This window comes from Elephantulus edwardii, unplaced genomic scaffold, assembly GCF_000299155.1.
Source record: "Elephantulus edwardii isolate Elephantulus edwardi_28Jun2011 unplaced genomic scaffold, EleEdw1.0 scaffold00005, whole genome shotgun sequence".
In the NCBI taxonomy this organism is placed as follows: Eukaryota; Metazoa; Chordata; class Mammalia; order Macroscelidea; family Macroscelididae; genus Elephantulus; species Elephantulus edwardii.
This window is the reverse complement of record NW_006399755.1, coordinates 24,310,814-24,326,149: the sequence shown is the minus strand read 5'-3', so window position 1 is coordinate 24,326,149 and position 15,336 is coordinate 24,310,814. Positions and strand designations below refer to the sequence as shown.

General features: G+C 36.7%; 1 protein-coding gene across 1 annotated transcript in view; it reads left to right on the top strand.

Moving 5' to 3' along the window:
• LOC102851597 (leptin receptor-like) overlaps positions 1 to 15,336 on the top strand; it is a 63,242-nt gene that overhangs the window by 28,507 nt on the left and 19,399 nt on the right. The window contains exons 3-5 of the mRNA XM_006879838.1: positions 2,226 to 2,434; positions 5,189 to 5,334; positions 8,738 to 8,882. Coding sequence (XP_006879900.1) covers positions 2,226 to 2,434; positions 5,189 to 5,334; positions 8,738 to 8,882 — 500 coding nt within the window. The remainder of the gene's footprint in view (positions 1 to 2,225; positions 2,435 to 5,188; positions 5,335 to 8,737; positions 8,883 to 15,336) is intronic.

Here is a 15,336-nt window from a genome sequence, read left to right as displayed (position 1 = left end):
AATGCCATAACGGTTACTCATGGTGGACAGTGTTTGGTGGAGTTCCCAGTTTAAGATAGGTTTGGAAGCAGGTGTGGCATCCACTACCTAAACATGTCTCTGAATACTCCATGAACTTCGAAAAAATGATGATGGTTATAGAAAGGCTTCAGGTGTTTTGTTCATAGGGTGGCTATGAGTCATGCTTGACTCAACGGCAAACAGCAACAACAACAACAATTTCAGTATTGCAACTAAAGCCTTAAATTTGTTTTTCTAGTTTGAGAAATGCCAAGAAAGTTCTTCCATTTTGGTTTTCTAACTCCAGCTCTTTGCACAATTCATTTGTTTTGCCTCTAGGGCTACATTTCTGTTCCCTTCTCTTGCTCCTATCTTCATCTGTTCATTTCTGTTCTTCTGAATTACTTCCCAACGTTTTGGCCTCTATCCATTCTAGGGCAATTTTCAGAGTCTTCTGCCAACCATTTTGATATTTTCTTTCCTGTCTTTCTAATGACCTTTGGCTTTGTTCAAAGATGAAGTTTTTTTATTTCATTCCACAATGTGAATGATTTTTTGTCTTTAAAGTTCAGTAAATCTAATTTATTCTATAATTTTTTTTAAAATTCCATTTAGATAGATTCAAGATTAAATTTTAATTCTCATAGACATTTCCATTTTCTCCAGCTTTACATGAGTATACCACTAAATAAAGGACAAATTATGTAAAATTTGTTTTTATATCATTACTCCTGAGTGTTGTGCAATTTCCATTGTGAAAATGTACCACAGTTTCTCAATTTTTTCAATTGTGGGTATACATTCCGACATCTGTGTTCTTGTGATAGTGAATAACACTGCTATGTATATTGGTGTATAAATCTCCATTTGTATTTCAGTCCTAATTTTCTTGAGATGTATTCCAAGCAGTGGAATACCTGGGTCATATGGAATTTTTATGTTCAGTTTTTTTAGGAAATGCCTAATGGCTTTTCAGACTAGTTTTACCATTTTACCATCCCACCAAGAATGTGTGAGGGTTCCTCTCTCTCTTTATCTTCTCCAACATTTATCGCTTGGTATTCTGTTAAACTTTGACACTACTACAGGGTGAGATGGTTTATCACTGTGGTTTGATTTTAATTATTCTTATTGCCAGTGATTTTGAGCATTTCTTCATGTTTTGGTTGGCTGTCTTCCCCTCTGAAAGGTCTTTCCATATATTTTGCCTAATATGTAATTTTGTTATTAGACTTTTTCTCTGGATGCCCAGTAGTAGTAGTCTGTAAACTTTTGTTATGATGCTTTGTTTGAGAGGAATTACCAAATGCTTTTTTCTAGTCAGTAGGCTTTCTTTTCATCCTGTTAGAAAAAGGTCTTAAGGAACACTGGGACTTAATCTTTAGAAGGTCCCATTCATCATTTTTCTCTTTCTTAGTTGTTTATCTTTGGCTGTATTTTTCAGCCTATTTATACCATGGCCTAGGCCTTCTAAGTTACTCCTAGTTCATCTTTTATGATCTGTATGGTTTTGGGCTTTACCCTTAGGTCTCTTATCGAACTTGATTTTATTTTGCACATGGTGAGAGGTGTGAATCCTGCTTCAGCTTTGTAACCCAGTTTTGTCCACACCATTTATTGAAGAGGCTGCCATTCCCTATTTGATAGATTTTGTGTCCTTGACAAATATCAGTTGGGCATAGATAATTGGATTTATTTCTAGGTTCTCAGTTTTGTTCCATTGGTCTATATGTCTGTTGTTGTACTAGTACAATACTGTTTTGTTTATTACATTGGTGTAATAGGTTTTGAGTAACTGTGCAGCTTGGGAGGGACTGGAGAGCATGATTCTGATTGCACTAACTGTTGCATAAAGATATATGCTGTATAAAATCTATTATTTTAGAAATAGAAAGATAAGGAATATAATGTGTATGAGGATCTAAGGTTGGGAGAATAGGAGCAGAGGTAATGATGGGTGGGGCAACAGTCACAGGGTTGCACGAGGGAGGGATGAGTAAAGGAAATGGGAAAGATCCAGCAGGGATCTGGAAAGACAGGACATTGGTCGGCATAGTTCAATGTTGATTAATTTTCTAAAGTAGAATTAATCAGAATGATTGTACGAAACATAACGTGAATGAAGGATAATGTGAAACACAATGATTATGAACTGGAGTTCTTTTTAAACCTTTTCAAAAATTACAAATTTTTGTTAACTCTTCGCTCTCATTTTTCTATTATAGATCAGAAACGTTAGATGATTTATCTCTACCCCCACAAAAAATCAATTTTACGACCATTCAGTGCATCTGTGGTATTGTTCAATGTTGTGACTGTCGTATACCTGTGTCAACATCCAACCTCAACTCTACCTATCATATGCTTTTTGAAATCACAGCTGGTGGAGTAATTTTTCAATCACCTCCAATTTCATTTAAGCCCCAACATAACTGTAAGTTGTGTATTAAAAATAATAGGTATAAACAGTAAGAACACAAAGAGGTTAAAAACTGCTCAGAAACATTTATATTAACTTAATTTTGCCAATGACATATGAGGATAACTTTAGTTAGTAGATAACTTTGGAAATAGTAATAATAGCTTCTAGAGCAATTTAACAGTAACATATATCTCTGCAACAATAATGGAAACAAATCTATGTTTTTTTGAAAGTAGCTTGATTTTTAAAAATCTTGAGTGTCTAATGGATAAAATTAACTGTCTATATATCTACATTTATGAAGAAAATCAGAAGTTTTTTTTTTATAGCTTGAATTTATTCTTTCAGTAGCTGTTAGAGTCTCTTGTGGTTGAGGCATCCTTTAGGAGCTTGAGAAACAATTTCAAGTGAGTCAAGTTCCTGCAGGAACAGTAATGGGCAGAAAAATACAACTGGAGATAAGGAAATGATTTATAAACATGAGAATAAGAAAAGTTTAAATAACAGTTAATGCTTCTAATCCCTCTTTCTAGTACAAATATTCACAAAATTTCTTTTGATCAACTTGAATATATAATTGAATATATATGTATTATGCTGTTTTGTGCTGTTGAGTCAGAGCAACTCACTCACAGCTGACCTTCCAGCAGGTTTTAAAAGACAGTTAAGCACACTGGAAGAATCTGCCCATCTTTCTCCTTGATATTTTGAAGCACATTCCTTTGGATTGGTGTCACAATTGCTTATCTGCTAGACCACAAGGGGTTCCTATGAATATTTTACTCAATGGATAAATTAGTTACTCTATTAATCTGGTTTTATAAAAACCAAAAAATACAAATATTCCATAGGGCCACTGTTGTAAAATGGGATTGACATCAGTGTTGATGGAAGACAGAAAACGAGGGGAGGAATGATGAATATTGCATTGAAACAGATGAGAGAGAGAATTGTTTAAAAGGAATATATGAATGGGTATTGTTGTCATTAGAAAAGTCCAGAATGAAGGCTGCATAGTGGAGTGGACTTGGGGAAAGGGATTGTATAACAATAAAAGAATTTTTTCTTTTTCTTTTTAAGGAGAAGAGTGAATTGGGGGGCAGTGGACGGGCAGGGAGATGAATGAGTGGAAACCCTAAGTCTCTGTAAACTTTCATTAAAATCAATAAAAGAGAAAGAAAAAGGAAAAAAAATACTCACTGCCATCAATTTAGTTCTCACTTATAAGGATCCTATAGGACAGAATAGAACTGTTTCCTAGGGTTCCAGGGTTATAAATGTTTACAGAAATATACTGCCTCATTGTCCTCCATGGAGCAGCTTGCAGATATTGTCACTTACCCTTACAATAGCACATCAATTTGTAAAATACAATCCAACCATGGTTCCCTATTCAATTATACGTACATATTTTTCCAGGCATATCAGGCCATATTAATACGACACACCAAGTTTTTGGGTGTTTTTTCTTTGGTGGGGGACACTTTGTTACAAAGTTCAGTATACATTTTCTTTCACACTATTCTTTATTCATACTGTGTTTTATACGATCATTCTCATGCACCATGTTTCCTAAAATCAATCACCGTTGGACCATGCCTATCATTACCTTGTCTTTTTTTAATCTGTTTCAATGCAGTATACATTATTTATCTCTTCTTAGTGTCTCCCCAAACTGAGACATCAGTTCTGCTTTACAACAGTGGCACTATGCAGTATTTTTTCCTTTTGTGACTGAGATATTTCACTCAGCATAGTGTCCTCCATGGGCTCTTAAGAGAAAGCACTATCAAACGAAGTCTATCTGGGTCTTGAAGCACAGAGTGTCCAAAGGAGGGGAAAAAACAGCAAAAATGGATTATAGTTTATAGTTTTGTGATTTCTGTTTGCTGTCTTTGTTGTGTTTCTGGTCACTGATATCTATTGTTGTTGTTATGTGCCATCAAGTTGTCCATGTTTCATAGCAACTCTATGCATAGTCGCTCTGAAATTTGCTCTATCCTTAGCCAGTCTCACTGACTTGGACACACCTAATTCTATTGTGCCAGTTACCACATCAGTCCATTTTACTGGAGTCTTCTCCTTCACTGTTCCTCCATCCTTTATGTCTTTCCCCAAGTACTGGTCTTTACCAGTAAATTTTACCTAGTGTTTATAGTGTTTCATTTCTTTAATTTATGGTAATATTTGTAATATGCCACATAAAGTAAAACTAAATTTCGACTTAAAGGGAGAGAAAATGGGATTTAAGTTCTTGAAATATAGATTGTGAAATATATATCCACTACGTTGTTGTTATGTGCTGTTGAGTCACTGCAACCCATAGCAGCTCTGAACGCTGCCCTTTTCTGAGCCAGTCTCACGATTTCCAACACACCAAGCCCCATTGCCCCAGTTACTGTATCAATCCCTCTCATCTGGCATCTTCCTCTCCAATACATCCCATAAAAATCTAAAAAAGTGACATTTTAATCCCAATCATATCCACCAACTGCTACATTAGAGAAGTATGGGAAATCTCCTCCTGTGTGATATATATAAAATTCCTGTTCACTGTAATAACCTTGTAAATAGAAAATAACAAAGAGTAAATTAAATCAACTCTTCTTATCATTTAGCACTAATGTTGATGAATATCTTACATTCTTTTAAGTTCATAGTTGGAAGGGGAGGATGTATTGAAAATTAATTGTGACTTCATTTTATTGTTACGATTATAAGGAAAACTGTTTGACTAAAAATATTCTTTTCTTCCCCCCTCTCAAGTTAAGCCTGATCCACCTTCAAATGTACGTATGGAAATCACAGACAGTGGTAACTTAAACATTTCTTGGGACAGACCAACATCATTACCATTTGAACTTAAATATCAAGTGATATATGTCGAATATACTATAACAAATACAAACGAAGTAAGTAAATTTATGGCAAACAAAATTCATTATTGGAAGCAGTTGAAATATAGATGTGACTTTGTACATTCCTAGAGAATTTCCCTCTGTATGCCAAGTGTGCCTAATCCTTTGTGAGAAGGGGTTGCAATTAATCAGCATCATGCCCTTGGGAATGCTTCAATATTAGTATAAAAATGACCACATGAACAATGTTCCTACATCTTCTACAAAGTACTTTAAGAAAATGAAATGTGTAATTAGGGAGCTCTGATGGTTTAGTACTAAGAAGCTGCCCTACTAATTCAAAGGGGAATTGTTCAAATTCACCAGCTGCTCCTCAGGAGAAAGGTAGGCAGTCCTCTGTCATGTGAATTACATGCTCTGGGGGAGCTTTCATTAGTGGGTTCCCACCTCATGCATAACAATAACCATTATCTAATTCAGAGACAATTAGAAAATATGGACAAATATAGGCTGCTGAGTGGAATCCACTTCCTAAATAACATGCCTCTAGAGACCCTATAAACTTCGATAAATGTCAATAGTTGTAGAGTGGCTTCAAGCCTTTTGTTCATAGGGTTATTATGAGTTGTACTCAACTCAAAGGTAATCAACAACAACAACAATTTCTCCTGTTAGATTAACTGCCTCTAAAAACCCATCAGAAGGTCAGCTATGGGATGGTGTTGACTCTATGGAAATCAACAACATTCCTTTGTTTAAGTTCTAGAAACATGTGCAAAAAAGTGTAGTGAAAACTTACAAAAACAATGTTTTTCACTACTGAGTTGCTTTCTCTTTGATATACTTCTAAAAAATAACAAATTAACATATGTCTGACTTGAAAGTGACTCAATTGATATTTTAGATGTAATTTTGAGCTTCAGAAAATATTTTCCTCAAAATTAACAGATACATTTTTACTTTTCTTAATAGTTAAGAACATGAAATTACAAATACTGCATAGTGCTGCTTTTGTAAAAGGGAACTGACATAGGGGCTTGGGGGGAAGACTGAGAAAGATGGGATAAATTATGTATACTGCATTGAAACAGATGAGAGAGAAGTGTTTAAAAGGTATATATGATTAGGTATTATTATCATGACATGAGTCCAGAACAAAGGCTGCATATCGGAGTGGAGTGAAGGGATTGTATAACAATGAAAATTTTTTTCTTTTACTTTTCAAAGAAAAGAATGAACTGGAGAGGTGGAGTGGGCAGGGAGAAATGTGCAACAATGAATGCATGAAAATCCAAAATATCTGTAAATTTTCATTAAAAATAATAATAATATTAAAAAAGAAAAGAAAATGCACACACAATCTATTTTTAATCATAATTATATACATTTATGATTGTAGACAGCTACTCTTCCCTGAGATGAATTTACTCAATAACTGGTATAGTTAGAGGTAGGTGTGTCAGAGACATAATGTTAGCTCAGGATAGAGCAGAGTTCAGAGCTGTTGTGCATAGGGTGGCTATGAGTCACAGGAGACTTGATAGCACATAACAACTCTTCACTTAGCAATATGGTTATGTTCCATAGGCAAGGTTGTTATGTGAAATTGGACATTATGTGAAAACAGAATAGTTCCACTAAATCACAAAATAAAGGATGACTCCATAATTATACAACTGCCAAATTACATCAAATGTATCCTGCCTAATGACATCCTTATAACTGCCAACTTAACACCGCAGCCTAAGTTCCAACTGAGAGTCACGGCCCAGCCAAACTGATGCATAAACTTAACCGTGGCAGCCAGAAATGCTCTCCCCTCACACATCAGTATTCATTTCTTCCAACTGTACATCACAATGTGCGAAATAGCGAAATAATTTTTTTTTATTTTTAACTCTGGCTGTGACTGCAACATTTGTACCTTCCATTGTTTTATAAATTGTTCAGAAAGGCATCAAAAAATAACTTTTGGGTGCTTGGTTAGAAAATGACATTTATTTATTTACTAATTATTTTACGAAAGGTTTAAGAATTTTATGAAGGGTCTATTTCTTCTCTTTAAAGTGCTATTTTGATTCCTGCACTGTAGCTTATCCCTAGCTTGTATTTATCATTCTCCTCTATGGATCTCTAGCTTAATAGTAAGGAGTTACACTGCCAATCCAAAGTCACATGGTTTGAATCTACCAAGTAATATACATAGTTATATCTCTGTTCACTTCTGAACATTTTTTTCATGCTATATTACAGATTGTGACAGGATCTGGAAGCTTCCCACTGACAATAGCTGTAACCCTCACATATTGAGAGACCATGCAAGTCTTACCATTCAGTTACGATTTTTTAATTTTAAATTGCCATTGTGATTTTGTTACTTGGGAATATGGGTTACTGATGAATTTGCAAACATTTTTTATTGTTTGGGGTTTAATTTCACTCTGGAGTAATTCCACTAGGTTCTACTATCCTAATCCCTTTAAATTTATTGTGACTTGCTTATGATAAATTTTGATAAAGAATCCTGTCCTAATTATCCAGTGATTTTAAGAGAAAGACAGAACCATGAGTATAGCTGTGCCCACAAAGAAGAAAAAACAAAGAACAATGCCATCTTTTTAAAATTTTATTTATTATGTTACTGACTAAATTTTTTTATGATAGCATGCTAAACTCTAATATCTACATTTATAATACATTCTAAAAGTTTTGCTTTACATTTCTAAAAAAGAAGAAGTGCAACTAGGGGTCTCCCTAGAGTAAAGGATGGTGAAACTTCACCTCACATACTTTAGGCATGTTGTCAGGAGGGTCTGTTCCTGGAAAAAGTTGACATGATGGGAAAGGTGAAGGGTCAAATAAAGAGAAGATGACAGTGATTGTAACAATGGGCCGGAGCATGTCAGAGGGCGATGCAAGATAGGCCAAAGTTCAAATCTCTTGTTCACAAGATCACTATGACTTGATTGAAGGCACCTAGCAACAGTAAGTGGATAGCTTTAGCCAACAGAAATTACTGTACTCACCCAGAAACAATAATTTGCGACTACAAGTTCAAATTCAGGACATAGGCTTTAGGGAAAAGCTTTGACCCTCTATTGACTGGTGGAAGTTCGTTGCTTCTTTTCAGTACCTACAGTTAATTTGTGGTCTTAAGGTAGCCTGACAGCCATCTTCCCCATCTCTACTTTCTTCTGTATACTTAATGTGATCCCTTTGTTACTTGGTTTAATGAACACCTGATATTAATATGGCCTCAATAATATGACAAGGAAACAAGTATTCCCAAATGAGATTAGTGATTCTTTCATTTATAGAAAAAAAGATACATGTATTTGTTATCAATTCAAGATACAAAATTCATATGTTGAGAGTAAACAGTTCAGTCTATAATCATTAACATTAACTTGGTGGTCTGATGCTTTAAAGTTAATATTTATCATTTGACATTTATCAGGATATTAAGACTGTCTCAACTACATTCTTGGAAATAGGCAGTGCACTTCCTAAGACCATGTATGAGCTCCAGGTTCGGGCTATGGGATTGCATGACCCAGGAGTCTGGAGTGACTGGACCCCCATTTATATTTTTAACCTAGAAGGTAGGTGTTATGTTTCTTGGTGTCATTACTTCTTTCGGAAGAAAAAGACTTTTCCTGAATAATTCTTTGGTACATTTTAAGGTTTGTGGAAATTAACCAAAGGGGATCACTGGTATAAAATACTATTTACAGTTTAAATAAGTTAATATGTTAATTAAAACTATGTAAAAATAAGCATATAAAGACATCTAGATTCAGTTGTTTACATACTGATATTTTGTTTAGCTATTTTTTCTATTAAAAATGTTAATAAAAAGTTGCTAAATTAACAAATTCAAAACACCACTTGGATTATTATTCCTTTCATTTATATAAATGTCATGTATTTATTTGAAGTCAATTTAAAATATTAACATTCTCTTTCAGTTTTGTGTTTTACATAGTATAATAATTCTTTTCACTACAGGAGCTTTATTTTAAAAAGTTTCAGTTTTCATCTTTTTAAGGTTGTTTTAAAAATCAGACACAAGTTACTCCTATCTTCTGAGCTTTGTCTTAAGACGAGGTGCTATGGATGCTGAGAAGCCTTAGGAAAAATCAAAGACAGAAACTTTTATGAAAATAATTATAAACATATCTCAGTGAGTTTGAAGGATCTGATGTATAATAGAGCAGTTATAAGATTTTTAGTTCCTGAAGTATTTCAGTGTCGCTCAATGCATTTTGGTCCAGGGACTCTGTGAATTGCTCCATCTAATCTAATGCAAGCTCATTGAGATAGATTGTGATACAGATAAAAGTAGCTTTTCAGTCATCTCATATGTGTGTGAGAGTTGGACAATGAATAAAGAAGACCAAGGAAGAAATTTGAATTGTGTGTGGTGCTAGTGGAGAGTACTGAATATACCATGACCTGCCTTAAAGAACAAGCAAGTCTATTTTGGAAGACGTGCAGCCAGAATGCTCTTGGTGCAACTTAGTCTCATGTTTTGAGTTTCTTACTAGGAGAGGCTAATCTCCAGAGAAGGACATCATATTTAGTAAAGTGAAAGATCAATGAAGAAGTGAACTAACCTCAACGTATCTTTCCACAGTGAGCTCAATGACAGCAGAAACAAAGGACAGGAAAAATTTAATCTTTAGTACATGTTGCTATAACTCAGAATCCTTGAGGGCACCTAACAACAAGTACTATGAAATAATAAAATGTTGTTGTTGTTGTTATTAGGTGCCATCAAGGTGCCTGGGACCCATAGTGACCCTATGTACAGTAGCTCTGAACACTGCCGTGTCCTGAACTAGTCTCACTAATTTCAACACACCAACCCCCATTGCCCCAATTACTGTATCAATCTATCTCATCTGGAGTCTTCCTTTCCTGTGCTGTCCTTCACCCTTCCAAGCATGATGTCTTTCTCTAAGTACTGGTCTCTGCTGGCCATGTGCCCAAAGTATGTTAGAGGGAGCTTCAAAATCCTGGACTCCAAGGAGAAACTTGGTTTCACCCTCTCCTAAACAAACCTATTTGTTTTCTTGGAAGTCCAAGACCCTTTTCCCACACAATCACCAAAGGCACTGATTCATCTTAAGTCATTTTTAGTAATTTTCCAGCTTTCTGGAGTGTATCAACCATGGCCTGGTTTAGGTGCATCTTAGTCTCTAGTCTGGCATCCTTATTTTTCAGCACCCTGGGGATGTCCCTGGCAACAGGCAATACGTCTTTTGATTTCCTGACTGCTGGTGTTAAGAGTGTTGTTTGTGGAGCTGAGCAAGTTGTAATCATTAACAAACTCAATCTCTTCCTCTCCTTTAGCCACCCTCCTCTGTTTCAAGCATGATGTCCCTCTTCAAGGAATAGTGTCACTTAGCAACATGCCCTAAGTATGTAGAACAATAATTTGTCAATTTTGCCTCCAAAGAGCACTCTTGCTACACCTTCTTTAAGATATATATGTTGCTTGTTTTTTTGAGAGTCCATAGGCTATTCAGTATTCTCCAACACTACAACTCAAAAACATTAGTTCATCTGTATTCTCCATTTTGTGATGTAACCTCTATATCTGTTAATGAGGCAGAACTACTTTGGGGGGGATTGACTCACACCCTTACTCAAGTCATCACCCTTGCTTAAGTCAAACCCTTGCCTGAGTCATACCTTCTATTTTCCCCCCAAGAACTATTTTTATTGATTTTCTTACAGTTATTAATATTCCCTATTTTTCATGCATGTGTGTTGTGTTTTCTACAACAAAGTGAAAACTTTCATTGGCACCATATTGTTGTTGTTGTTGTTATGTGCCGTTGAGTCATTTGCGACTCATAGCGACCCTATGTACAACAGCCCCAAACCCTGCTCTATTCTGTGCCAATCACATTGCCTCTGACACACCCATCCCGATTACCCCAGTCACTGAATCAATGCACCTCATAGAGGGTCTTGTCCTCCTGCGCTGTCCCTCTACTCTACCCAGCATGATGTCCCTCTCCAAAGACCTGTCTCTCCTTGCAACATATCCAAAGTATGTCAGACGAAGCCCCAGAATCTTTGCCTCCAAGGAGTAGCCTGGTTTAACCCCCCTTTTATAATCTTATTAATAACTTGTAAGGAAGCTGCTCAATAGCCTTCTTCTCAATATTCTTCTTGCTCAATATCCCTATTTTAGATACTCATTTTTCCCCATCCTTATCAAAGCAGTATTTTGAGAGAACAAGCATGTATCACTTTGGCTGAAGAATCTTCTGTTCAGTTTGGAAACTTTGAACATCTGCATCCACAAGGAAAGTCCAGTTCAGAGCAAGCCATCAGGCTGCCATGGTCAACACTACCTCAAAGTGTGGAATCATCTGGTTGGGTCAGGACAACTCATCCTCAGCCATCTGTGGTTCAAATGGGAATCAAAGCTGCAAACTTAAGAGTCTACATATATCCCTGTGTTTCAGACCTGTTTGTCCCTTCACTCATCCTTAGCCCCCACATGGAGCCAACTCTGTAGCCCTAGGGACCCTCATGATACCCTGTTCTGCAAGTCAACACCCACATATCCCTCCCCCTTCCTTATGCATACAATTGTGCATACTAGGTAGACAGTCCTGAAGGAACACATCAAAGCTTAGCTTCTTTCTTCATTGTTATGTCCCTCCTAATTCTACTCCAGTGGATCCAGATGATTGGCATGAGTGAGTATACTTGCCAACTCCCTTTAACTTCAAGTCCTGGATCTGTGCTCTGATGGGCACTAACTTTACTCTACCTCAGAAGCTAGACAGTTTATTCTAGTTTTAAAAAGTCAATCTCACCATGCCCCTTCCCTCTTTTCCAACTTGTCTTTCTTTCAAATATGAATCTCTTTAATCAAAAGTTCAAGGTGAGTCTACAAATCCATTCAAGCTTAAATATCTTCAGAGAACTGGGTGAGACTTAATCTGCACCTTTGACTAAACCTTAGCACTCACAACCAAATTCTACTTTTAACAAGCTTATGTCCAGGGCAGATTTTTAGTACTTTTAGTCAGGTACAGGTCAAAGGCTGAATACACACTTTTTAATCCATTATATCCAGTGTTTATTTATATCAGTATATATATTTTTATCTCCCTCAACTTCTTTTTTTTTTTTTTTTTTCTCCCTCAACTTCTAAACAATTGATTTCCATGTAATCACGGGGCGTGGTGGTGGGAGACAAGGATGGACAATCTCCTCCCATGCACTTAACTGTCACTGAAAACCTGCTGGAGGGTCAGCTATGAGTTTGTCTGAACTCTGCGTTACAGAACAACCACGTAGTCATCCATGTACACTGTGCACTATCTAAGCAAATCGTGCCCTACACAATCCTTCATGCACACTGTATTTTTTATAATTAACTACTACCCGTGCCTATTATCTCACTATACCCAAGTCCCCAGTGGACATTTTTCCCATTCTCTCTGCCTCTATACCCACTGACATCCATCATCTCACTGATCATCTCCCCTTTTCCTTTATCCACCCCTCTCTCAGATGTCTGTATTTTGTTTTCATGCAATAATTTGTTTACAGTGTATTTTTATTCCTATACAAGTGTTTTATACAATCTTTCATTTACAGTGTGTTTTATACAACCAACCATTTATTGCTCTTGTTGTTGGGTACTGTTGAGTCAGAAATGAACCATAGTTGGTGCTCCAGCAGGTTTTCAGAGGCATTAAGCACACTGGAGGAGATTGCCCTGTCTTTCTCTCATGGAGCAATTTGTGGTCTCAAACTGTGTTCCTTCAGGATTACCATGCAGCTTCTTGCTACTAGGCACCAGAGATCCCTAATCAATCATATACCTTGTATTTTAAATAATTAATTACTGATGATCTATGCCCATTGTTACATTTTTGTCTTTTCAAGGCCCCATTGAATCACTCCTATTCCTTCACTTCCTCCCCTCAGTCTGCCCACTAAACTCTGCTACTCTAATGATTTCCAACTTCTCCTTTCTCAGTCACCTTCCCTCTGACTCCTTCCCCATTTAAACCACAATTTCTGTTATATAAGAGATAAAAAGAGTGAAGCAAGCAGAGAGGAGAGAGCCTGACTGATCTGAGAATGGAGAACATTCTTTGGACTTAGGATCTTTGTGCTAAGAACCTCAGAGACCTATGTGAAGATTGGTGATAAGAAGGACCCTCCTCCAGAGTTGATAAAGATAGACAGCCTTCAGAATTTAGACTTCTAACCTCCTCTAGTGAGAAGTACATATCTCTTTGGTGAAGTTGTTCACCAGGTTCACCATTGGCATTTTTTTATTAGGCACCACTATATAAATAAAGTATGCACCTGATTCAGGCCATAGCCTTCACAATTGCTTGCTATGCGTCAAAGAGCTGGACAATAACTAGGGATGATAGAAAGATAATTGATGTCTTTGAGCTGTGGTGATGGATTGAGAGGAGATTGAAACTGTCAATTTCATCTTACTAAGATCCACTATTAATACCCTTGGTACCAGCAGTCAGGAAATCAAGAGACATATTGCACTGGGAAAATCTGCACTTGAGCACCTCTCCAAATTATTGAAGAGTAATGATGTCATTTTGCAGGCTAAGGTTCATCTATTTCAAAGCATGGTCTTCCTGATCACTTGCCATGCAACTGACAACTGGACAATGACTAAGGATGGTAGAAGAATTGACACCTTTGAGTAGTGGTGTTGAAGAAGGGCAGTGAACATGCCATTAACTTTCTAAAGAACAAACAAATATGTCTTGGAGAGGGTGAAGCCAGGCTGCTCTTTGGAGGCAAAGAAAGATGATGAGGCTTTACCTCACATACTTTCGGCATCTTGCTAGGAGAAGCTATTCCTTGGAGAGTGACTTGATGCTCAGAAAGGTTGTCAAAAGAGAGGATGACCCTTGACTAGGTGGACTGACACAGTGACTGCCACATGGGCTCTAATGCACTGGGAACTATGAGGATGGCACAAGATTGGACAGGGTTCAGTTCTATTGTTCACGGGTCACTATGGGTTGATGGCACCTAACAACAACAACAGCAACAATAATTCAATTGGACAAGTCCTCTATCAGAGACCTCTCCAAATTGATGAGGGGCACTGATGTTAGTTTGAAGGTTAAGGTATGTCTGATTTTGGCTCTGGTCTTTTTAATCATTTCCTATATGTCTGAGAGCTGGACAATGGATAAGGATGACAGCAGAAGAGACTGTTGCCTTTATTGTTGGAGAAAACCACAGACTGCCAAAAGAAAAGGTATGTCAAGGGAAAAGTGCAGCCAGGAGAAGTGTGCTAGGAAAGAGTGCTTCCTGGAAGCAAGGACATCAAAACTTCATCTCACATACTTTGTGCGTGTTTCTAGAAGAGACTAGTCCTTGAAAAGGAACATTATGTCAGCAAATAGAGAGAAAAAAAACACCAACGAGATTGGTTGACATGATAACTATAGCAATGGCTCAAGTGTGTCAGAGATGGTTAGGATTGCACAGAATAGGTCAATATTCAGAGAGAACAACACATTCAGAGAGAACAACACTGTTGTTCATCAGGTTGCTATGAGTAGTCCTTGACTTGTCGGCACCTCACAGCAACAATGTTCATAGCAGTGTTGTTCATACTAGCAAGAAAATAAATAACCCAATTGCCCATCAACAAATGGATTGAGATATTGTGGTACATTCACTCAGTGGACTATTATGCAGGACTAAGCAATGATGATTTAGTAAATATTGTATAAATGGCGAGAGTCTACAACTTGTTATACTGAGTGAAATAATTCAAGTTAGTATGGACAAATACTGCCTAAAACATTATTGTCATAATAGACAGATAACTGGGCATAATAATATAAATGTTTAGAAGTGGAAGGACAAAATATTAGTAAGGAGGATATTTAAGAGAATTGCAGAGATCAGTGGGTGGAAGAGGGTGGGTTAAGGAAGAGAAAAGATTTAATAGGCACTTAAAAAGATGAAATGATATTACATAGGTAGTAATTAATTAAATAAAATCCAGTGTATATTAATGAAACA